Source organism: Exophiala xenobiotica (assembly GCF_000835505.1).
Source record: "Exophiala xenobiotica strain CBS 118157 unplaced genomic scaffold supercont1.2, whole genome shotgun sequence".
Classification (NCBI taxonomy): Eukaryota; Fungi; Ascomycota; class Eurotiomycetes; order Chaetothyriales; family Herpotrichiellaceae; genus Exophiala; species Exophiala xenobiotica.
In genome coordinates, this window is record NW_013562493.1 from 2288078 (window position 1) to 2311456 (window position 23379).

The 23379-nt window shown below is 52.2% G+C and overlaps 6 protein-coding genes across 7 annotated transcripts; 5 read left to right on the forward strand and 1 right to left on the reverse strand.

The window, feature by feature from the left end:
* Positions 1-1916: 1916 nt before the first annotated feature.
* PV05_03052 lies at positions 1917-3974 on the forward strand. 2 transcript variants are annotated; one of them, XM_013463672.1, is made up of 5 exons: positions 1917-2315; positions 2394-2641; positions 2801-2827; positions 2877-3111; positions 3157-3974. In XM_013463672.1, exons 2-5 carry the CDS (start codon positions 2595-2597, stop codon positions 3673-3675), a joined length of 828 nt encoding a protein of 275 aa, XP_013319126.1. In that variant the 5' UTR covers positions 1917-2315; positions 2394-2594; the 3' UTR covers positions 3676-3974. The 2 variants fall into 2 exon arrangements, with proteins under 2 accessions (XP_013319126.1, XP_013319127.1); XM_013463673.1 differs by having other exon boundaries at positions 2394-2827.
* Positions 3975-5237: 1263 nt separating this feature from the next.
* PV05_03053 (uncharacterized protein) lies at positions 5238-8580 on the forward strand. Its single transcript, XM_013463674.1, has one exon. The coding sequence runs from the start codon at positions 5871-5873 to the stop codon at positions 8142-8144; it is 2274 nt and encodes a 757-aa protein (XP_013319128.1). The 5' UTR covers positions 5238-5870; the 3' UTR covers positions 8145-8580.
* Positions 8581-9138: 558 nt separating this feature from the next.
* On the forward strand, positions 9139-12454 carry PV05_03054 (uncharacterized protein). Its single transcript, XM_013463675.1, has one exon. It carries the CDS (start codon positions 9417-9419, stop codon positions 12150-12152), a length of 2736 nt encoding a protein of 911 aa, XP_013319129.1. The 5' UTR covers positions 9139-9416; the 3' UTR covers positions 12153-12454.
* Positions 12455-12890: 436 nt separating this feature from the next.
* PV05_03055 (uncharacterized protein) lies at positions 12891-15078 on the forward strand. Its single transcript, XM_013463676.1, has one exon. The coding sequence runs from the start codon at positions 13125-13127 to the stop codon at positions 14979-14981; it is 1857 nt and encodes a 618-aa protein (XP_013319130.1). The 5' UTR covers positions 12891-13124; the 3' UTR covers positions 14982-15078.
* A 59-nt stretch (positions 15079-15137) lies between these two features.
* On the reverse strand, positions 15138-17368 carry PV05_03056 (uncharacterized protein). Its single transcript, XM_013463677.1, has one exon. The coding sequence runs from the start codon at positions 16856-16858 to the stop codon at positions 15185-15187; it is 1674 nt and encodes a 557-aa protein (XP_013319131.1). The 5' UTR covers positions 16859-17368; the 3' UTR covers positions 15138-15184.
* Positions 17369-21019: 3651 nt separating this feature from the next.
* PV05_03057 (uncharacterized protein) lies at positions 21020-22633 on the forward strand (the record flags this gene model as incomplete). The annotated part of the gene is made up of 3 exons (XM_013463678.1): positions 21020-21708; positions 21762-22016; positions 22069-22633. The coding sequence occupies 3 exons, from the start codon at positions 21020-21022 to the stop codon at positions 22631-22633; spliced, it is 1509 nt and encodes a 502-aa protein (XP_013319132.1).
* Between the last annotated feature and the right edge of the window lie 746 nt (positions 22634-23379).

Sequence of the window (23379 nt, forward strand, 5' to 3'; positions counted from 1 at the left end):
GAATGTGGCAAGCCTCGGACTGAGTCAAAATGCAAGTCCCCTGCCATGGCTCGTTAGCCTGTTGGGCTGCCCAAGGTCTGGCAATCCCGACCCAAACAGCCAGGTCAGCTAGGCCTACTAGCCCTCCTAGCCCTGGATGGCCTGCACCAGCCCCATCACGCACGCCAGAACGACTTAACAACCACGCCAGAAGCAGCGGGAGCTGGGGCCTGTTGTCCGTAGGTACACTAGGCTCTAGAGTCTAAAAGGTGTTTTGGTCAGTCTCGTTCCGGGAAATGCAGCCCAAGCATTAAAAATACTTGTCAATAACATTTCGCATCGCAACTCCGTGCTGGTGGATATTATTACAAAGTAATTTGCTAGCATCAGGACTCCGTATTCCATCATCTCACCGCTCGTCTATCGCTGTTGTGGTGACTCGAGCGCCCGGAAATCTGTTGTTGTCGTTATGGTTCATCGGTAACAATGACAGATCCCGGCTATGCAATCTCGCAAAAGATCCTGAGCAGTGAAGGGCCAGAGACATTCTGGTTCAAAGCCATCAAGAAGGAACAGTCTTGTCTCATTCGTGGGACCATCATGGACCGTTGTCCAATGTTGTCATCGCCGGCTGTCACATTACAGTAGACGGACACTCTCACTGGTTCGACACGTCGAAAGACCCAAAGAAACACTCTTTTCACGGGGGGAACGGGTATGATGGCTAGAAAGTCACACTCGGAACGAATGACAATCGCCGAAGCAAGCCAGCCACGAGTTCGTTCCTGAAGGGAACCCTGTCCGGCCCTGTCCATTCGGGGTTGTGTTTCTTGTGACCACTTCAAATTGCGAGGGTGGTGATGATCACTGTATCATTGCCTTTTAATTGCCAGCTGGCACCAGGACACATTGGCTCTTCTCGATCAAACCCAGCAGTAGAGCAGTGAGCCGATATGACGATATACTTTTCTGTGGCTCTCATCAGGCCGGCAAACCGAGTATCTCCATGGATCTCCCAAAGGGCCTCCATATTATTGTTTCCCACTAGACCGGTCTGCGATGATCAAACACTGGGCAACTGGGATGAAGCTAGGCACGCCGGCTTACGCCCCTTGGGCTAGTGATGAGCCCATGGTGATTCTTGTTCCTGATTCAAAGCTCAGAGCGCGATGCCAAAAGCAGGTTTAGCCTGGTACTTGTCCCTGGTCTATTCTTGTCGCGGCAACCAAGAGGATGGATCGGGGCGTTGCTGGTGCCGGTCAACGGTGCTGTTGGTGCTGTTGGTGCTGTTGGTGCTGATCAAATCTCCAATCCACCTTCGAGTGGCTTTGGACCTGTTCGATCACAACCTGTACTGGAGCCGTGTGGAGTGGCTGCCCACCGTCCCGCCTTACTTTCATGCCTCCCGCGGTAGCCGGCTTTCGCAAAGCTCAAACGCAGTGGGACCAAGCTTCTGGAAGTTTGAGATGTCTTGAGACTTGTCTCGAAGCCATGACTTCTGTCACTGGAGAAATTGTAAAGGATCAGGACTTCGTTCGAAGGGATAAGTTGAGAGTTTCGGGCAATAATAAATCGCTGGTCCATTTGGAATGTTCTTCAGGGATGCGGTTGTCACCGGGCTGTACGGATACATTTCTGGCATGATATCTGGCAGTCGTAGATGCTGTGCCCACATCTTCTTGTCGCGGCTTGCCACGTTGCAGGGACACAAATGTAGCTGAATGTGGCTAGGAGTAGCTTTCCTGACGGCGCAGATGGCCTAAATATCAATCAATATATGGGCACATTGCACACCACCAGCTCTTGCTTCGAGGTATTATGGAGAATACTGTCAACTGCCAACTGCCAAGCTAGACTGGACCTCAAGATGCGCAAGAAGTTGAATTTATTGTGCGACGATCTGGCAAACAATGTCGCTGCCAGATCGCTGCCCAACTGTACCCTCAACTGCATCTATCCTTCCAGGCAGCAGCCTGTAGCAGAAGTTGTAAATCGCGCCAAGAAAGATTAAAACGCCTCAGTCGACCACAACTCTTCTAACAAAACCTACAAAAGCACCAGGTCCTCAGTCACAGGCATCAGAGCAGTACCCTTGATAGATCCTTTTTTGGACTGAAATTTAGCAGCACTTGCATTGTAAATTTATCACAGGCTATTTGAAGAGACATATTGTTGAAAGCACGCCATTCTTTTGGAAATTGAATGGAGTTTGAATAACCTGCATAGTGAAAGACTTGCTCGGCCCATCAGTATTGCAATCCTTTGCAGGACAAGGAGCATCGAAGACGACACAGACACAGACATCAAGACAGCGGGTGTCATACCGGTTGTGAGGTGTGAGTGCACCACGGTTCTATGATGATGACTGCAGAAAAAGAATTCTTGAAGGTCCAAAGTTGACAGATGGATTTTAGCGACTATGTTGGATGTCCCTGACCTCGCTGTCACTTTACATACCGGGTGAATCCAGCGTGCGCGCAACGTGCAGGTGAAGTTCAATACGACAGCTTCAAGTACCTTCCGACCTCACTGCAAGATATCTTAGGCTTGGCGGAACTGCGACCTGGTTCCTGCCTGCAACTCACTCTCACCCCGATTCAATTACTCTCTTACTCATGTCTCAGAAAAAGCACAAGCCACACTGGCAAAGAAAGCAAGAGTCGTAAGCCCCTCTTCAACATCTCGTCCCGTCTCATTCTTCTTCGTTTCTGTCCCTTTATCATTCGTTTCATCAAGCCAACCTGGCAATGGCGTCCACCATGTCAGCCAGCACCATGGTCAGCGGCACTAGGTACGGAGTCACTGATTACGGAGCCGACAGATACGCCAACGTCGACGTGGGTATTAGGTGAGTAGCATTCACTATCTAGTCGGGCCATCACTGACTGTTCTTCCAGCATCGAATGTGCCAACTGCTCCAGAAAGCTTTTCCGTTCTCGATACTCCAACAACCAAATCCAAAAGTTTCAGGAGAAAGTCTACCATGCACGCCGTGGTGGTGAAGCGGCGGAACTCCCAAGATGCAGAGACTGCACTGCCGACAACAGAGTCGAACTCAAGTGCACTGGTTGTATGTTCACCAAGGGGATTGACTGCTTCGCCAAAGCACAACGCAAGGACCCAGACAACGCAGTAAGCACTGTCGTACCCAGGGCGAGGATACACTGACACTTTCAGAAATGCTTCCCCTGTCAACAAGAAATCCAGGACCGCCTTCCGGATCTCAAAGAGTCGGTCGAAGAGGAGCAAATCCGTGAAGACTACCGAGCAGGTCGGCTCGGACCATTCCCAGGAATGTCGAGCGTTGGGTCCGCTCTTCCGAGCATTGATGGGTCGATCACTGACTCTCGAAACAAATCTCACGTCCAGTCTGTCACCAGTGATGGCCGTGTAAGAATCGTTCAAGATGGCGAGTCGGCTTGGGGAGATAATCGATCGACTGCCCGTTCAACTTCGCCAACCATGTCGACCGTGTCCGGATACAAAGCCCACCCAGTCTCCGATCTCTCTGCCCCACGAGTTGCTTCTGCCTATTCGACCGGTACTAATCGACGAGGCTTCCACAAGACCGCAGCTTACAAGGCGTCTACTCAAGAACGCGTCTTCAGCCAGATCCAACGCGAGGATGTGCACAAGAACCAGACGCAGGTCTCCAATAGGGATATCTCTGATGATGAAGAAGAGTGGGAGCTCTAAAGAGACAAGACTTTCAACATGGGCAGGAAAATTAGTGACTAGCCCGGTTTCAGGCATGGCATCTCCTCCATCTGTGATACACCCCATCGCTGCACCAAGGTGCCCCAAGGCTGACACTCATATGTTGTGATTCGAAGAGGATGGGCGGATGTGCTCAGTAGCCATGAAAATCAAGATCATGCGCATACTACTTTTGGGCTAGACATCGGGTTCAAAGCAAGCTGCAGCTGCGAACAAACCCAAGCTAGACATCAGAGAACAAGAGACAAAAGTACTTCAATAGCATCATTGGACCTCAATGTCTTCACTTGGCCTGCTAGGCTGTCACTCTGTTGCGCCTTCCCTACAATCTACGACTGACCGTACATAACAGGCGACTGGAGGACAGGGCGTATGAGAAGCATGCAGCGTCGTGCAGAGAGGTGGCTTTCAGGCTAGTGAGGCCATTCCTGCAATATATTTAGGCCGAGGCTTCCGAGGCCGCCTCTGGCGCATGAACGCCTTCTCCTCGTGCGAAGAGGTCAGAATTAGACCATCAGCGAACGAACCGTGACCGGTCTACATATCTATGACGAATGGGAGTGGTATCGGAGCGAAGCCCAGGCAAGCAAAACAAGGCGCCAGAAATCGAAAGGGAGGGTCAAGTCAGCCGATAAACGTCGGAAGACTGCAAGTGCCGCGCTCGGCAGGGGAAAGGTGATGGTAAGAGTTCGTCGCGGACCAAGGTATATCCTGGTTGATGTGGTCGATATGGGAAAAGTCAAATACTCCGGATCGAAAGGTCAGAGGCTATCTTCGAACTTGGCTCACAGCAGTACATGACGCGTGTGCAGTCCAGCAGCTAGCGGGCGAGGGGTTCAGGCAGTGGCCTATGGTGTGGAAATCTTAGGCATTCTGCGGCTCTCTCGCCAGTTTCATGCATCGACGCAAGTCATGGGGCGCAAAGAGGTCGTGAAGGTTACATGGCGAATCCTGATGTGGCTGAAGACGTGCATTTGAATACGTCGAGAATAGCAGTGGCATGTCCAATCTAGTGGTTGTAGATGGTGTACAGTATTGTGTTACTCCGTACTCTAGCAACGAAACTAACGCATATGTCAGTGTTGCAAATGACGTCGGTCTGTGTGTTGCTCTTATCGACAAAGATTTGTGTCTGTGTCGCCGGTGTTTGTAAACCAAGCGTGACTTCGATTCAGTTAGATGCAAGATCTGGCTGCAGTCGAGAATCATCATCACGATAGACTCGGCCCCCATCACTTTTGCCTAGTGAGCCCGGCATCCAGGCGAAGGTGGACTTCGGAAGTTGGAACGGGACGCCAGACGTCTGCTATTCATGGCACTCGGTCCTAGCTGGCTACGGGCAAAAACGTGGTGAGAGAGTCAGACCAAGATTTTGAAAGATGTTCGACTGGCTGGAGGAATGGACCATGATGGGCTCACCAGGCTCACCACCTTAACTGAGGTAGGCCAGTGTTGGTGGCTTTTTTGAGGGCTAGTAGGCTGTCCGTCGCGTGAACTGCGCCCATCGGTGCCCAGGTTGATCGCTCACTATCCTTACCCATCTACCAATTCCAGTCACCGGTCGAGACCCTAGACACGCCCATGACGAAACTCACCCTGTAGTTGTCCTGCTGCCATTCCACCGGTCGCTTTTGCCCCAGACGCCTCGACGGCTCGTCTCAGTCCATCCTGCAACTTGTTGATCTCTACAACTAAACTCCTATTTTCGAGAATCCACGGCATCCCATCTCTTGCTCAACGAAGAATCCACTGGAGCCTCCTGTCTAAACCTCCTCGAAGTTTGACCTGTATCTTTGGCGTATACTCTACACAGCTCGTCTCACCAGCTCTCAGCGTGCGCAACAGCTGTGACGCATCTACGACAACTGTACATCACCTAGCCTCCAGACACTTGACGTCTTTGATGTCCTACCTTCTCCTCCTATCGGCTGTTCTCCTGCCCAGATCTGGAACCGTACTATCCTCATCTATTTCACAGCAAGAAACAGGCTTAGCCGTGAGGCTGTTGTCCACGCGGCAACTCGTGCATACTCTTGTTAGCTGCAAGCCAGCGTAAACCGGCCTGGTCGGCGCTGTCAAAAGATATCAGACACCACATCCAGGATCCGCTGGGAGTCATCTGGATGCTCTGAGGACAAATCTTGTCCTCAGCGGGACTGTCGGCTTCCCGAACAATGGCCTCCAACGATGAACGCGTTCCGTTCCTGTCGGAAAGCTGCAGCTTGAGCGACAATGGTGACTCGAAACGCCTCCATCCAACAATGAACAATTCCATATCCAGTGACGGTCGAAGCGCAAGGCCACGAGGATCTTCCAACACTTCGCTCGACTCACATCAATTCGACTCTTCCAGATATCACCAAGCTCGACAGCCGATAAATGATGCTGTCACCTCCGCCTTCAACAATGCCGATGCAACCTCTGCCGCTTCCATTCCCCCGGAATTGCTCCAGCAGATTACTTCACAGATCACTGCCAACGTCCTCCAACAACTAAAGGGAGTCAACTTGCCAACACCTGCCCAACCACCACCACTATCCGGTTCTCAAGTAGACGCGGCCTCGTCGACGACAGGATCTCCTCCTTTGAATCGAGCTACAGTCTACACACCTCCAACACCCCATCGTACCTCAGAAGACGCTGGGATGGGCCACCCGTCCCCTCAATTTCCTCCGGCCCCACAGTCAAAGGAGCCATCCTTTCGAGGTAGTCCGCCCCCTGTCGAAAACAGAGCTGTGTCTCCTTTCAGTCAGGCTAGTCATCAGTCCGAGGACGACACCCATCAAGATCGACCAGTTCGGCCTAAAGGCCCGAAGAGAGTTGATACCGGTGGAGATGCCACCACTTTGGAACGGGTATGGGGAACCTTGTTCGACGAGCAAGGTCAGGCCACTGTTCGACTGGGACAATTCTTACGGGGCATTGCTGTTCATCTGATTGAAGACTACGAGCCAAGGCACAGCTTGGTCATTACACCAGCTAAGATGCAGAAATACTACGAAGAAACCAAACTTTCGGCTGAAGTCTACCCATGGAAGATCGTTTTCGATGATAGGACATCCTCGATTTCTCGAATGTTCAGGGACATTGAAGCCGAACATCACCTGGTGCAGGAGAAGCTGCACGAGAGACCCGACCTTCCTGGTTTGACACCCAGAGGCTTTGAAACATGGGCGACTTTACTCCTCAAGGCACACCCGGATCAAGAGTTCGAGAGGCTGGCCAAGACTGCGCTGGACATGCCGATCAGCAACCCCGATGACAAGAAAGAACGTTTCCCAAAAGAGATTTCACGGCGACTCTTTCCCACCCGCTCTGACACCGAGATAGCCTACAAGCTGCAGAAGGCTATGTCGACTCACTGCAACGTCAACTTTGCTTCGCGCCAAGGCAGCACGGCTAGCGCAGCAGAGTCAGGGCCTCGAGCTTCACAACCAAACCAGGCAAGTGAAGAGACGCACAAGACGACTATGAGGCCTGCGCCGGATAAGCAAGACCCGATCAATAGCACATCTCAGCCTAGTCCATCCTTGTCGCAGACCAGCCAGGATCGTCAGCGACAACCATATTCGAGTGCCCCATCGGATGCCGAAGAAAATACTGTCGAGAACACCGAAGACACGCCTACTCCACAACCAATCGAGCGTGAGCGTAAGCCATACGTTGCCGCCCCGGGCGGTGGAAAGACCTACGACGTTCTTGATAAGCCCGCTGAAGCAACAGAAATGAAAGCAGCGCCTGCACCTCCGCCTCACGAATCCAGACTAGGGCGCTCAAACTCCGTCCATGCCACCAGCGGATACAATGATAACTCGAGATCTGGCGCGCCAGCAGTGGCCGTTCATCAGAAACCACCACCTCCGCCTATGGATGCGGAAGCGCCCCGACATCATCGTTCCAACAGCACCTATCACCGAGAACAGCCTAAGAATGGTCGGAATCGGTCTCCATCCATGAGCAAGGAGAACGGATCCGCTTTTTATGGGCGCAAACCAGAGACGGAAGTACCCTATGCTTCGTCACGCCATTCGTACAACGGCAATGATCCTTACGAAGAAGCTAGACGATACAAAGAATATGAACTGCAACGGGAACGCCTGGCTAATGACCGGTATGACGCCGCCAGGATGGCAGCATATGACCCACGAGAAAGAGAGCGCGAGCGAGCCAGGGACAACAGACCACGAATGCAATCTGTCTCCGGGCATGATGGACGTGCTCCACCTCCATACTCAAGTTCAGTTCCCGATGAGGAGTACTATCGGGATCCACGACGCGGAGGCAGTGCGACGTCATACGGCACTCCTGCCGCAATTAGTACTGGGTTTCAGCCTCCTCCGCCTCCCCCAGGAGTAAGGGACTCTGCTTCGATCCCTAGAGATACTACATATGGATCCTATCCATCCTCGGCGGGGTACCCTCCTACCAGTTACCGAGACATGCGATAAGTCTCGATCAGAATGGCACCGACGCCCATTTGAGATCCACCAAGTGGGAGGCAAATGGGCATCGATGTATATGACCAACACCAGCTATGAACAGACAAGAATGACTTTCCTTTTCACCGTGCCACACCAAATGCATTGGTGTGGTGCTACGACTTCTGGCGCATGGTTGAGCGTTCTTTGGTAACTTTCGTTTGTTGATATCCCCTTTGCAGGCTGTTTCATTTGTCGATCGCATATGTTGAAGCATGAGGAGATTACCTTGTATGATATATCAGGATGATATTCTATCACAATGCTGCATATTAAAGAGGACGATAGGTTGCTGGCGAGCTGGACTCGATGGTCTACGCATGACAATCATGTATATTTATTCTTGATTTGGACCTCGGATAGCCCTGTATTACTACTATTTATGACCTATGCATGACAATTTAACCGGTAAAGAACTCCTAGAAAGTGTTCGTAGTACTAGGCGTCGGCGAGAGTCCTATGTTATCTTATAGAAGCAGTAAGAGAGTGCTGCATATTCGACTGTCCCAATAGCCTTACCATTGACTATGTCGATGTCTGTGATCGAGATCAGCGGAGACTGCTCGTGGCGCTGACATTCACACTTGCGTAGTCGCTAACCGAACGTGCAGCGGAGGTAAACCTGGAGGATCATCTGCCTTGGGGCCACCCTTGAGTAGCGAGAAGTCCTGCGAGGTTATCTGAGGCCCTTGAATATACCCAATAAGACAGCAAGATGGTGGAGAGACCCCGGAATCGGGATCGGTGCATGTAGGTAGGTACTCGTACGATCGTAGGATGTAGTACTTCAAGTTGTGGGTACTGTAGGATGGCCACGATGACATGTGCTGGTGGAGATGATCATATCAGCGAGAATGGTGCCACCAAGTGCCTAGCGATTGGATGTTGGTAGCCCAGAATGGCACGGATGGGAACTTTGTAGCCACTGATTCCAGGCATGCCGCTGCGCATTCTTTCGGTTCATCACAGTCAAGAATACGAGCCATTCGCCCACCATCGTTGAGCCTGAAGGCTTTGTTATTCTTGGTCTCAGGCTACCCTTTCACCATGTCCAGGGCGACCATCAGTCCGCCTCATCTTCACTCACTGTACAACCTTCAGTACAGACACCGTCCGCGATTAGTCACAACACCTTTTCCCTCTTGGGAACTGAGCGGATTCGATCGAACTGCGACATAACAAGCATACCACAGCCCTCCATGAAGCCCAGCGACTGCTTATGACAGCTCCTACCACCCCATTATGGGCTACGACCATGCTGAGCAAAGAGAGGTGCACCCTCCGGATACCGGCTCCAGCTCCAGCTCTGGTGCGACGGCGAGCGCAAGTGACAATGGTGCGATAAAAGAGTGGGAGGAACCAAGAGAAAGCAATCAGTCGATAAATACAGATACTGATCCGGAGGCCAAGCCAGAGCATAGGCACCACCACAAGAGACGGCACGATGGGCCCATACTCAGGTTACGTGGAACCGAAGATGACCTGCCCACGGATTGGTGGTTTGCTTCTACTGCCATCCCGCTGCTCGCTGCGACATTTGCGCCCATGGCAAATATGATTTCAATAGAAGCTCTGGTTGTACCCTGGAGGAACAATGTCGTCCTGCCAGAAGTTCCCGTATACTATCAAGCCACCTCTATCGGCTACCCGGACCCAGACTGGTGCATCAAGCTCAATATCGTCTCGCTCGTCTGCGGATTTGTTGGCAATCTGTTTCTGCTCTTCAATTTCACGAAGCGAGTACGTTATATCGTTGCTCTTCCAGCGACCATTGTCCTCTTCTATCTTGCCTCGGGCATCTTAATTGGCATAACCGTCTCCATGCACGTCCATGCTCCACCAGGCCAGAACCAAGTCTATTCTCAAGGATTCTGGAATGCCGTTATTGCAGCATGTCTCTACATGTTCAACTCGATGATCCTCATGGTCAATATGGCCGGTTACTTCCTTGGTCATTATCCTCAACATTTCACCCTGACCGACGAACAGCGCAACCTGATTCTGCAAGCCATGATGTTCTTTATCTGGCTCGCAGGTGGAGGAGGTGTCTTCGCACGGATTGAAGGCTGGACCTACCCGGACGCCGTCTACTTCTGCGACGTCACAATCTTGACCGTTGGTTTTGGAGACTTCTACCCAACAACTGACCTCTCACGAGGTCTCGTCTTCCCATTCTCGGTCGGTGGCATTATCATCTTAGGTCTCATGGTCAGCTCCATTCACAAATTTGCTGGGGAGCTCAGCACTCTCAACGTGCTCCGAAAACATGTGGAAAATAGGCGCATCAACACTCTGTCCAGGGTCGTCACTGTTGAAGCCGGTGAAGAGGCGCAGGAGGAAACTCGACGAGAAGACCTAGAGAAAGAGATCCAGATTGAACGGCTTCAAGGTCGAAAGATCCCAATCTCTGCTCCCTTGCCCAATCCCCAGATTGAGCGTGATCTGGATGTGGCTGCTCATGTCGGCCTACAGGAGGACTCAACAAGTCAAGATAGCACTCAGGACCGACAGACTGGTCATCAGATCGGGTTTGAGGGTCCAACGGCCACGGAACAGATTCAAAAAGCAGAAGAGAGCGAACCTCATCCCCGGCAGTTCTTGAATCAAAACTTCCGGCCCATCCATGCCACTCTGAGAATGCTAGCAAAGCCGGTCCAAGGTTTGGTAAGGTCGAGAACCAGAAGTTCAAAAGTACTTCTTATGAGGGAGGAGAAAGACCGATTCGACGCTATGCGAGAAATTCAGGAAGATGCCAAGAAGTTCAAGAAGTGGTTTGCCCTCTTCGTATCGGGTCTCGCCTTCGGTGCCCTTTGGTGCTTGGGCGCCATCGTGTTCTGGCAGGCAGAGAAGAACACCCAAGGTCTGTCCTACTTCGAGGCGCTCTATTTCTGCTACGTGAGCTTGTTAACCATCGGATACGGCGACTTGAGCCCCAAGAGTAACGCCGGCAAACCATTCTTTGTGGTGTGGTCCCTGATCGCTGTCCCAACCATGACAATTCTAGTCTCGGACATGGGCGACACTGTCATTTCGAGTTTCAAGCGGGGCACTTTCGTTCTGGGTGACATGACCGTCCTGCCTAAGAAGGGCCTCTGGCACGATCTGCTCAAAGCCAATCGCTGGCTATACAACTGGGCGAACAGAAGAATGGAGAAGCGTAGGCGTAAAAGGGGACTTCCCGTGGGTCCTCCGGCTAACGACTTGGCGTCGCCCTTGAGCATCGAGGAGCTTGCCAGAGAAGAACCGACTGAAGCAGAATTGACGCAGCGTCTGGCCTGGGCGATTCGTAAAACAGCCGATGATCTGCAGCACGCGCCGCGCAAGCGCTACAGCTACGAAGAATGGGCGGAGTTCACCCGCCTGATCCGATTTACAAAGTATGGCCTGAAGCAACTCGAGTACGACGAGGAGACCGACGGTGTGGTTGATTGGGATTGGCTCGAGGAGAGCAGTCCCATGCTGAGCGGCCAGACTGAGTCCGAGTGGATTCTGGACCGGCTGTGTGAGAGTCTGTTGCGGCTGTTGAAGAAAAATATGCAGGGGACAGACACGGCGCTCGGGTCGTCTACCACGAATCTTTCGACGTACCCACTGTCACGCCAGGTCACCAGCGAGGACACGGCAACCACTGCGAACGACAAGCTGGACAAGGGCAAATCCGCCGAGCCTGCATCCCCAACGGAAAGGCAGGGACTCCGGCGCCGAGCTTCGGGTGCTGATGCAGTCCTTACTTTTTTCACCGGCGAACGCAAGGGTGAACGTGCGTACGAGATAGACGTGCCGCACTGGAGTCAACGAGCGAAGAACAGGGCGATAGAACGGCGTAGAAGCGACAGCGGAGCGCATAAGAAGCGCCGAGGCCCGTTCAGCAGGCTTGAAGCCAGGGTGACCGGGACAGTTGGTGGCGGGCGCGGCGGCGCGGGCATGCGCACGCTGAAGATGAGGCATATGACCGGCAACACGAAGCCAGAAGACTGATTTTGGGATGTTTTGGATGCACTTGTAGCATCTTGTTGGTGTTCTTGGAATTTCTGGATGTACCTACTTGTACTTGGTGATTAAATGTATATGACGAGCCGGGAACGCTTGTGATGGAACGGAGAACAGGACAGGACAGGACGGGACAGAACAGAATAGGTATGGGAAGAGGGATAGATGTCCACCTTATGGTGACCTGCAATACGGGCATGGCTACTCGTATCAAGGAGTGACCCAAGGCTCGATGTTATACCCCATGATGCTTGCAAATGTCGTACTAGACTGAATAGACAATGAAGGACCAAGTCTATTGTAGTCGCATTAGTCCATCTACGTTGCATTGCGTCCGCTGCAGGATGATGCTCCCTCAAGGTGTCCGCTCATGCTACAGCATGGCCATGCCGTGTTGCTTATTGAAGAGCCATGTTCTCCTGTATGGAGTAGTGCATGCCCAGTACACGTCCAGGAATAGGCGAGAGGTTCGCCTGGCTGACTCAGGCTAGTGCTCCTTTTTGGAAGCGTCTTAGCACCTACTGTACTGCCTACATATACCACTCTCGTGTCTCTGATGGAAGAGAAGCCTGGTCGAGTTACACAAGGTCCTCAAGATTCTGCGATGGGTACGACATAGCTGAGCTCGATCTTTTCAGCTGATCGTGTCCCCCCGCACGCAAGCGAAGCCACGCTGAAACGAAACGAGGTGCATACTCAGCAGAGCCTGACCGCACAACGCCAAACCTCCACGACAGCAACCTGGCGGGCTCAGTGTTCGGCTTAGTGCAAGCCATGAAGCTTTCCGCGTAGGTGTGAGGGAGGCGTGGCTGACATTTGTTGGTGCTGAGCTACTACCACTATCGTGCCTTCCCCTACATATCCAAGGCCCTATAATCCGATCTGTCCTTCACCTGGCAGCCCATCCTTCGCTTCCTCAACTTCACGCAACACTGCCAGAAATATCTGCATATTGACAGGATGCCTTCGCCCAGGAGTGTCGCCGATCCAGAGGTGAAGTCAGTGCTCGCCAGAGCTCCACCGAAGCACACATTCCACCCTTCTCCGTTGGCCTGGGACGACCAAGTCCTTTACTTTCTGCTTCCTGACCGCTTCTCTAATGGTGCAGAGAAAGGTTACAAGGATACTGCTGGCAACCCCGTTGCCGGTGGTTCGACACCCGAGTACAATCCAGGGGATTACGAGAATGCTATCGGCACGGATGCCAACGCCTCCAACTGGAGAAACGCAGGCACAGTCTTCGTTGGTGGCACTCTGAAAGGCCTCATGACCAAGCTTGGATATCTCAGCCGCCTCGGTGTTACTGCTCTATGGGTAGGTCCCATCTTCAAGCAAGTGTCGAAACTAGAAACGTACCACGGTTATGGCGTCCAAAATTTTCTGGATATCGACCCGAGATTCGGAACTCGTGAAGAGTTGAAAGAGCTGGTGACGGCTGCCCATAAGCAGGGTATCTATGTTGTTCTTGACATCATACTCAATCATAGTGGCAACGTCTTTGAATACGTGGCTGACAATCCGCACTACACCGGAGACACGTTTGACGTCAAAGGATTCTACGACAAGGACAGGCATCCCAATATTCCGCTGGGCAAAATCGACGAGGGACGCCACCCAAATGCCTTTCCTGATGCTGCCATTTGGCCCGTCGAGTTGCAAGACAAAGGTTGCTTCACCAGAAAGGGCCAGATCAATGGAGACGGCTGGGACCGCTTTCCTGAGTATCTCGACGGCGACTTCTTCGATCTCAAAGACGTCGCCTTAGGTGATTCAAATCCAGACAACTTCAATGCAACCCCTGCTTTGAGGGCCTTGTGCCAGTGCTATAAGTACTGGATCGCGTATGCTGATATCGATGGGTATCGCATCGACACAGTCAAGCATATGGGAGATGGGCCGACGAGATATTTCGCCAGTGTCATACGCGAGTATGCACAGTTCCTGGGCAAGGAGAAGTTTCTCCTTATGGGGGAGATCACTGGGCCACGTGCATTCGAAACCGTCGAGGCCACTGGTCTGGATGCCGCCCTCGGTATTGGCAATGTTCAGGAGAAGCTGTGGCGAGTACCCAAGGGTCAAGCCACGCCTAGCGAATACTTTGACCTTTTCCGGAACGCACTCTATCTCAATAAAGGGAGCCATACATGGTTCCGAGATAAGGTCGTGACGATGATCGACGACCATGATCAAGTCTGGCGTGGCAGTTACAAGGGTCGCTTCTGCTCCGAAGGCGAGGGCTCCAAGCTCGTCACCGCAGCGGTGGCACTCAACTTTTACACCCTTGGCATTCCGTGCATTTACTACGGGACTGAGCAGGCTTTCGATGGTCAAGGCGGCGGCGACGAATACATCCGGGAGGCAATGTTTGGAGGTGAATTTGGTGCCTTTCGCAGTAGGGACCGGCATTTCTTCGACGAGGGCAAGCCGGTTTGGAAGGATATTGCAAAGCTCGCCCAGATTCGCAAGCAGGAGATCACGCTTCGAAGAGGCAGACAGTATCTTCGCGAGATATCGGGAGACGGCGTACATTTTGGACTTCCAGATATAATTGGCAAGCCACCAATGCACTCTGTGATTGCATGGTCTAGGCTTTTCGCGAGCGAGGAGGTGCTGTGTGTTATCAACACGGACCCGGAAGCTGAGTTGTCAGCTTGGGTGACTCTTGACAGCGACATTCGTCCTCAAGGGAGCACAATGGATCTGCTTTTTGAGACGGGGACTGGAGGTCATCCAACACCTCTGAGGGTTCAGGTGGTCAACGGCAGATCTGTTGTCGAGGTAACAGTGTCTTCTGGTGGCGTAGCGATCTACAAGTGATTGGAGAGCTTGTGGCAAGGTGGGCGTTGGGCTGGTCATGGCAACAGGGCGACAATAGGCAATGGGCCGAGTACAAAGTCCCAAAAATGGTAATAAGGTACATCAAGATCGTCCGCTGAGCGATGGTCTCGTCCATGAATAGTAATCATAGCATTAGGACTGTTAACGCGCTTCATTTTGAAGCTTTTGTCTCTGGAAGGCCCTCAGATGGGCTTCGGCTGATTTACCGCCTTGTCCTCTGCTCTGTCTTCGACGTCATGAGGTTTCTCTCCTTGAGTTGCAACGGCAAGTCCTTCATCTGGACCTACATCACTAAAAACTGGTGGGCCCGTGAAGCTTTTTCTCGCGCTGATGAAGTACCAGAAAATGGCAATGGACGAAAAGCCGGCAAAGACAACCGATGCATAATTCATGCTCGTGGCTGTTACCGGAATGGCGACTGGCATGCAGAAAAGAACGACGGCAAGAGCAATCCAGCAAACTGTGGCGATATTGACAAAAAAGCCGAATTTGCCGAGACTGAAGGTGGCATGTTTTGTCGCTTTTCGTCCACGAATGACGTTGACCAAAATGGGGATGCCATAACTCGTGCTCAGACATATGGTGGCGACACCAGTGAAGGCATTGAAGGCGGCGGTCGAACCAAAATATATCAGGCCGAGAAGACAGTCGACGACGGTCGAGAGGACCAGACCCCAGAGAGGGATATCGAATCTCTGGTTGACGCGCGACCAGATCCGGGAGCCGGGAATAGCGCCATCTCGGGCAAAGGCATATGTGCAGCGGGATGCGGCGGTAAGGGCGCCGGTGCCAGCAAAGAACAAGATACCCAAGATCAAGAACAACAGACCGAAGCCGCCGCCAGCTGAGCCGGTGACGGTCTTGAAGAGCAGTCCGATTGGTTGGCCGTTGGCGACACCCAGCAAGGTCTGCACGTTAGGCAAGACAAATAGGATGGGGATCAAGTATATAACTCCGGTGATGCCGGCAGCTGCGACAGATAGCACCATGGCCTTTGGGACTTCTCGGTGCGGCTGTTGGACTTCCTCGCACATAGAAGCCACCATGCCATAGCCTGTGAGGGTATAAGCGGCCTGAAGAAGGCCGACGAAAAAGGCCCACCCGCTCGGCCAGCCGCTTGCCGAGGCATCGAAGTGCGAAAAGACGAAGGCACCGCTTCGTTTGTTGTCGGCCATGGCCAGCAAGGTGATCATGATGATGACTACCGATGCGGCTGTCCAGTAGATGCATATTTTGTTGATCAGGTCCAGGTACTGGGCCGCGAAGATGTTGACGAGCATACAGAGGAGCATGACGGCCCAGAACATCAAGACCGTCTGATACGCGTTGGGGACGAAGTCTTCCTTCCACAGCGTGATCGCGGACAGGACCAGTTGGCCTCCGCTGAAATTGATGCTCAAGGTCACGGTCCAGTTGCCGATCAGGGTCAGCCAGCCGTCGATGTAGGAGACCAGGGGCGCCCATTTCTTGGTGCTCAGCATGGCGGACCAGTAGTAGACTCCGCCCGCGGTAGGGTAGACGGAGCAGATCTCGGCCAGGGAGGCGGCGATGGCAAGCGAGATTAGAGACACGAAGAGCCAGCCGTATAGGATGGTCACGGATTGGCCGTCGGTCAGCGTGATGTAGAAGGTCGTGCTTAGGCCGAAGGGCACGGCCATGATGGCGAACGATAGGCCCAGGATGGACATCATGGAGAGGTTCCGCGGGAGTTCGCTGACGTAGCCGAGTTTGGCGAGGGCTGCTGCGCTGTCGGCATTTTGGTGGTGCGTGGAGCTCCTGCGTTGTTGTTGTTGTTGTTGTTGGGAGGTGAGCGAGGCTCGCCGCGAGGTCACAGTAGTGGCCCTGTGAGTCGACATCTTCAGTCGATCCTCAGTCGATCCTCTGAGTGCACCAGTTGTGGGTTAAACACAGTAGGGTGCGGTTTAGATGAAGCACTGGTGTTGGTAACACATCACCATCTACCAGGATCAACGTTGAGGTCAAGTTGTGTGAGTGTGTGGACAGGGGATGTTTTGAAAAAGGCCTGGCGAGCTGGAAGGGTTGCTTTGGAGCTTTGGAGCTCTGAAGTCTGGAGAGAGGCCTGCATTGACCTGTGACCTTTGACCGTTACCTAATACCGAGGTGTTGGTGCTGGCAATAATTGCTGTGGCTGCCATTTGACGTCATTTATTGAGCGTGGCCTCTCGAGTCGTGAGAGTCTCGACCTCGGCGGATACAGTACGAGCTAGGAAGTTCGAGTTCGAGCACTTCGAGTGATAGATGTCCACTGTCCAGCCTGGTTCATGGACGCCACATTTCGATTCTGGGGGTGACTCGGGGGGAGGTAGGACACTTACTCGTTGTATCGGGAAATGAGCTGTACATACCTACCTTAGGTATCTAGCAGTTGTTATTTCTCGTTGACGGTCTGAGCTTGTTCTCGCAGTGAAGGATTACGAAATAGGCCAGCCAACTGGCTGACAAGGGAGCGTAGATCTGGCACGATCTCGGTCGCCGGTAGAGAGTTAAGCTGGGTGATGATGACATAGGTCTGCGGTCGGGTTTGATACAGGCCTGAGATGTCTTCGCGATGCCATCCACATCGTACAGACCGTGGATAATATGTCTTTCTGATTAATGAGGCCGCGTCTAGCCCGAAAAATTGTTTAGAAGATTGTGAGTCGCTCCCAGCGAGCCACAACGAGCCGACTCGCCCAGCTCGCCAGGTGGCCGTCATTACAAATCTTGGCGGCTGCCACAAATCTCAAGCTTCTTGTTATTCCTCTCCGTGTTACTCCCTTCACAACAGTATCCTTCCTCCAAGATCGTCGGAGAAGATGTCCATGATGCAGCTCAGCAAGATCTAGGTCTCGTTATGACCCGGTTCTCATCGTCATAGGATAAACCTTTGTCGAGCTCATTTCGATTCGGACGGAAAATTGCCATATCGTCGGGATGGGTAAGCCACCAGCAAAGAATCGCCATTCTAGATGACGACGCCCGTGTCACAGCCAGCTCCTATCAGAAGGTTCGTACCCTTTTCACAGTCCGTCGAAGTCCTCTCCAAAATACCATGATGAACAAACCCAACAAAGCATAGTTCAACTGAGACACTCTGTCATTGAACGAAAAAATTACCATCATCAAACTTCTGAACATCCCCCACCCTAAGTTCTCTTTGCACTCTCTGGAAACATTGGAGAGTGACTTCTGCTGACCTTCGTCTGCGCAGGTACGTCGCTTGTGGTCCCTGAGAGAATTCCGTCATAGCCTTCAAACTTGGGCCAGCGTTTGTGACTTTTCTCGCTTCAGCCACGTAGCCGTCGATCGTGGTAAGAGTAAGCCGGATCGACTGTCACTGTAGCGATCACACCGACTTCTGAGGGATCTAGCACGGAATCCTCTAGCTCTGGCGTTGGTCAATTGCCCAGACACCGGCCCAGAAGGCCAGGAGGGCTAGCCTTGCGGGTCACCCCTTACAGTAGTCACGGGGAAGCCATTCCGATTTCCATGATTTAGTGGTCATGATGATTACTTGGTCTGCTTCTAGAGATTTCATTCTCGGATTCTGCAACATGACAGGTGTAGATCGGACCCGATTGTGAGTATTAGTCCTTGAGCGACTTGTATCGAGTCCCTGCGCCTTTACCTTGGTGTTGAAGAAGAAGGGTTCGATCTTCGACATGGGACAAGTTGGCATTACACCTCACGACCTTTGCGGCCGAGTAACACAACGTCTGTCCTTTGTTCGCTTGTGGGCCTATAGGGAGCTACGTCACGAGCAGACAACGAGGAAAGGATGGTTGCCTTCTCTGACCTTGCTCACGTCCGCATCGCCAAGGTCGGCAAACGTGGTTTTAGAAGTTGCCGTGCCGTGCCATGCCAGGTCAGAGCCAGAATGCGCACTGCTTCTCATTTTCATGTGTGCACAGTACTTTTTGCCGAGCTGCGAGTGTGTGTGCAGTTGCCTGATGCTGACTGCACGCTCGCCATTCCATTCAATGTGAGGCCATCAGTCGATGCGCGACACGAACCGAGGCCGAGTCACGAGGGAGAAATGCTGCCACGAGAAGCTGCCACGTCAATCATTTCCATTATGCATGAGGCGTGCATTGACCACAGTCACGGCAATTTGAGTGGTTGAACATGCAGCAAAGAGTCGCAGAAATGGAAGCGAGCGTGGGCGGCATGTCAGAGCCAGACGAATGGATTACCCCTGGTGATCCTCAGCCTGGGTTGCTGACGTCCATCCAAATCAAAGCATGCCTCAAGCAGCGTATCATATATTAGTGGAGCGTGGGGAAGGCGATCCTGACTCGTCGTCATAGCCCTGTATAGGGCGGAACTAAGGTGAGCTGTGGCAGTCGGGGCGGGCCTGTCGGGCGTGACGGCCCAGTGACTTGTGCCTCTCAACAGGGCCTTGTGCATTGAGTTGCTGCAAGCCGACGGGGCACTCTGCAACCGACATGAGCAAGTGATCCTGTTTTCTTCATCAAGAGCTGCTGTGCAACTCAAAAAAAGGAAAGCTTGTGAGTCAAGTCGAGCCAAAGTCGAATCAACGTGTCTCGAACTCTGTGTGATCTCGCTCCTGCACTGGTCACCAGCCCACTCTTTCCTACTCCTCCTACCCACCGCCTTTTCCTCCCTCCTCGAATCCTCCCTCCTCAAATCCTCTCTCGTTTAAATAAATCTCACCACCCACCCTTCTCGTCTCCCTCCTCCCTCAACCTTTCTCTCTCCTCTATGCTTGCTCCCATACGTGAAAAAGCATCTCGCTGCCATTATCATTACCCCTGGAAAGGTTTTTTTTCTTTAGCAACAACAACAACTCTCAACACCCCACTCTACAAAGGCCACCAAATTCATATCCAGGACTATTATCCACAGGACTATCCATCAGGATCCGGGAATATTCCACAGGCTGCAGTGCTTTGATTTATTTTCTTCTGTCATCAAGCCACTTTCCAAGGAAATAACATCCCGGCGCTGATTGTTTCGACAAACAAGCCGACTGCAGAACTCAACTCACCGAGGCCCTAGCGTTCCAGGTACTACCTCTTTTCTTTTCTACTATCATTTGCCTTGCATTCCAGAGGACCCGTCCCCCCAGCTTCCAGAGAGTGTCTTCGACCTCTCGTCTGCCACCTGCGCGTTCGAGCGTTTTGAGTCGGCTTGGCTCCATGAGTTGAAGACCTTGTCGCATGACATCGTCGTCCTCAGAGCAACTGAAATGATGAATGAAAGTCAAACTCCCCCAAGGCCACCTATCTATCCATGGAATCCACGGAAAGGAAACCCTTTGAAACCCGGACATATTTATCCCAGGACTATCTACCCATGGACTTTCCCTGGTTGGCCATGTTCATTATCCATGGATCGAACTCTTCAATGACTTGTTATGCTCCGAAGAATGTCTGATCCGGTATCAGCACGATTCCTTCGGTTCGACATTTGTAGTTTGGCGACAACGACCTTTGTTCAACATCTTACGAATCGAATATCCATGGGAACTCACGACGCGCTATTTAGCCACCAGGATTTTCCATTATTGATGTTCCCAGGATTTGGCCCATATTTCCACGTTTCAAGACTCCCTAGGAAATTGGCCCTGAATTCCACTTTGGATTCCTGTCACCGGAGCCCTATGTTCGCGCAGCAATCCCCGGGACATTCTTCGGACAGACCACTTGCGCCCTTATCGTTACGCAAACCCCGACACTCACTTCCAAGGCCCTCATGTCATCACACCTGAGCAATGTACCAACCTGCCGCAGTGCGATAACGCCACACCCATCTCGACTTCGCCACAAACACATCCAGGGATCTATCGAGGCCTTTGTACCGAACTCGAAATGACAGGACAGGACGACAACCTTTGGACTCTCGTCACCCTCTTTGGCTCCATCTGCTTCTGACGCTCATCACATTGCCCACACTTCCCAACCTCGGCGCATCAACCATCGTTCATGTGGTGGTATCCGTACTGACCAATCTCGTGCCGAACAGATTCATGTCCGCTAGGAGGCCTCAATCAAACCATGCATTCAAGGACCAGACAGTCTGTTTCTCAGCTGTCGCCGACCCAAGGATCATCAAGCCGGACACCTAGGACTATCCCAGTGACTTATCCGGACAGTATGGCCTTCAGATCTGCACCCATGGATGATTTGATCAATCCCAATTTCTGCTTGACCTCAATCAATGGCTCGCGCCGATATCCAGGATCAAGCACCGGCTCTCTCTCCACTGGATACTACCCTGACAGTGATGATTTCATGATGTCGGCATCTTCAGCGATGAACTACCCTTCATTGACTGCCCCGGACAACTCATTTGCTCTTGCCGTGACTTCCACCCATGGTGGCTTTGATACCGACCCGGTATATGAGTTCTTGACAGATGATGTCCTGTCAGAGAACTCCTTCACGGAAATGAATCTTGTTTCGTCACATTATCCCGGACAAATCCAGACCCAGGATATGATGAATTCCGGATATATGCCAGCGGATCTGTCCCCTTATGACTCCGGAATGATGAACAATGCCTATTCCATGGACATACCCCTTGCGAATCCGCCTTTGACGCCACCGCCCGAGGAACAAGTCCACCAGGAACTATTTCAACAACGATGTCTGTCAGGCCAGAATTTCCTGGATGACTCGTACCACGTGGACCATGACATGTCCTACTACGAGGCCAACACTATGTCGAAAACCTATTCATACAGGTCAGATCGCCTTATATCATGTGCTCTCCGCTTGCTAACCCGCATTCGAGCAGCCCTCCACGACGTAATGTGATCCAACCAAGGCCAATTCGATCTGCATCCGAACGTGATGGTGCCATTGGTGAATCTAACACCCGCGGCCATGATACCCGGACTCCCCAGGATGAGCCATCTGGAGACAAAGTCAAGGCCAGAAATGATCCCTTGTATGATGCCAGGCCGGATTCGAATGGATTCTACCACTGCCCCATGTCTGAAGAGCACAAGTGTACCTCCCACAAACCGACAAGGCAAAAATGCATCTACAAGTAAGTTGCCCACAATCGCCACGTGGGGTCCCTCCTAACACGACTCGCGCAGCAAATATCTGGATTCCCATTTAAGGCCGTATAGGTGCAAGTTCGCCGACAGACCAGAGTGCGAGGACGCCAGATTTTCTTCCAACGCCTGCCTTTTCAGGCATGAAAGGGAAGCCCATGGACTCCACAACCACGGATTGAATCCCTTCTTGTGCAATTTCCGGGAGTGCGAGAGATCCAAAGCAGGAAACGGATTCCCTCGCCGTTGGAACCAACGTGATCACATGAAACGCGTGCATGACTACGACGAGAAAGACTGTCCCAAAGATCGAAATACCACTGCGGATCAGGCCAAACGGCGAAAGATTCAAACATCCCCCGGCTCGGCCCCAATGAAAAGATCTGGATCTTCGGCATACGCCAAAGTGCAAGTGATCGCAGGTGCTGCCTTCAACTCCCGTCATGGCCGTGTTGTCAACCAGGCACGATACAATGCTCCAGCCATGTACTCCGATCAGTTGAAGGGATGCAACATGATGACAACCCCACTGGGCAATGTCCAGTACTCGAACATTCCCAACGTGTCACGGTGCTTGCCGTCTCGATCCAAGGGTTATCCTGGTTGAATTTTCTTTTCCCCTCTCTGTTAGTCCATCATTCAATCTATGAATACCTTGCCAGTCCATGTTGAGAAGTTTGTAACGTTGTGCCATTGCAATTATCTGGATAGTACGGGAGTGGACCCAGCCCACCCTGTATGAGTTATCCCAATACCCAGGACGCAACAGAACACATTTCACTATCCATGGCAAGAACAATCATGGCGACAGCAGTCGCACCAGGCCACAAGTGGACCAGTCATTCGGGTACTTTTTCCTTGACAGGACTCACCCCTCCGGACAAGGGTGCATATTATATCTCCCTGGAAAGGCCAATATATCTCCCGAGGATTCCCGAGGACACCCAAGGATGCTGAACGATACCCGGACATGGTCCGCAGAAGAATGGCGGACATGGAAGTGGACGCATGTGTTGATTCGGTTGTTGAGGTACTTTGATGACTTTGGTTGTACGCAGACATGTTTTGATTGAAGTGAATAAAAGGCTGGAATATTGACAACATGCAGTACGTGTGGTAGTGCTTGGTCGATTAAGTGTCATGCCTTAAGACAACTCTTATGGCGTCCAGGCAGGCTCATTGAGCTTGCTAGTATGTGGAGGACCGTGTTTTGCATCGTCTCTATTGGTGTCTCATTGATTTAGTTAGGTGTACTATGCAGTTATTCTCTTCGTCCCTTGGTGCTGGTTTTCCCATCCCCTGTGGGTTTTCCCAGCACCGTGACGCGAATGCGAAGGGACATTGTACATGGTT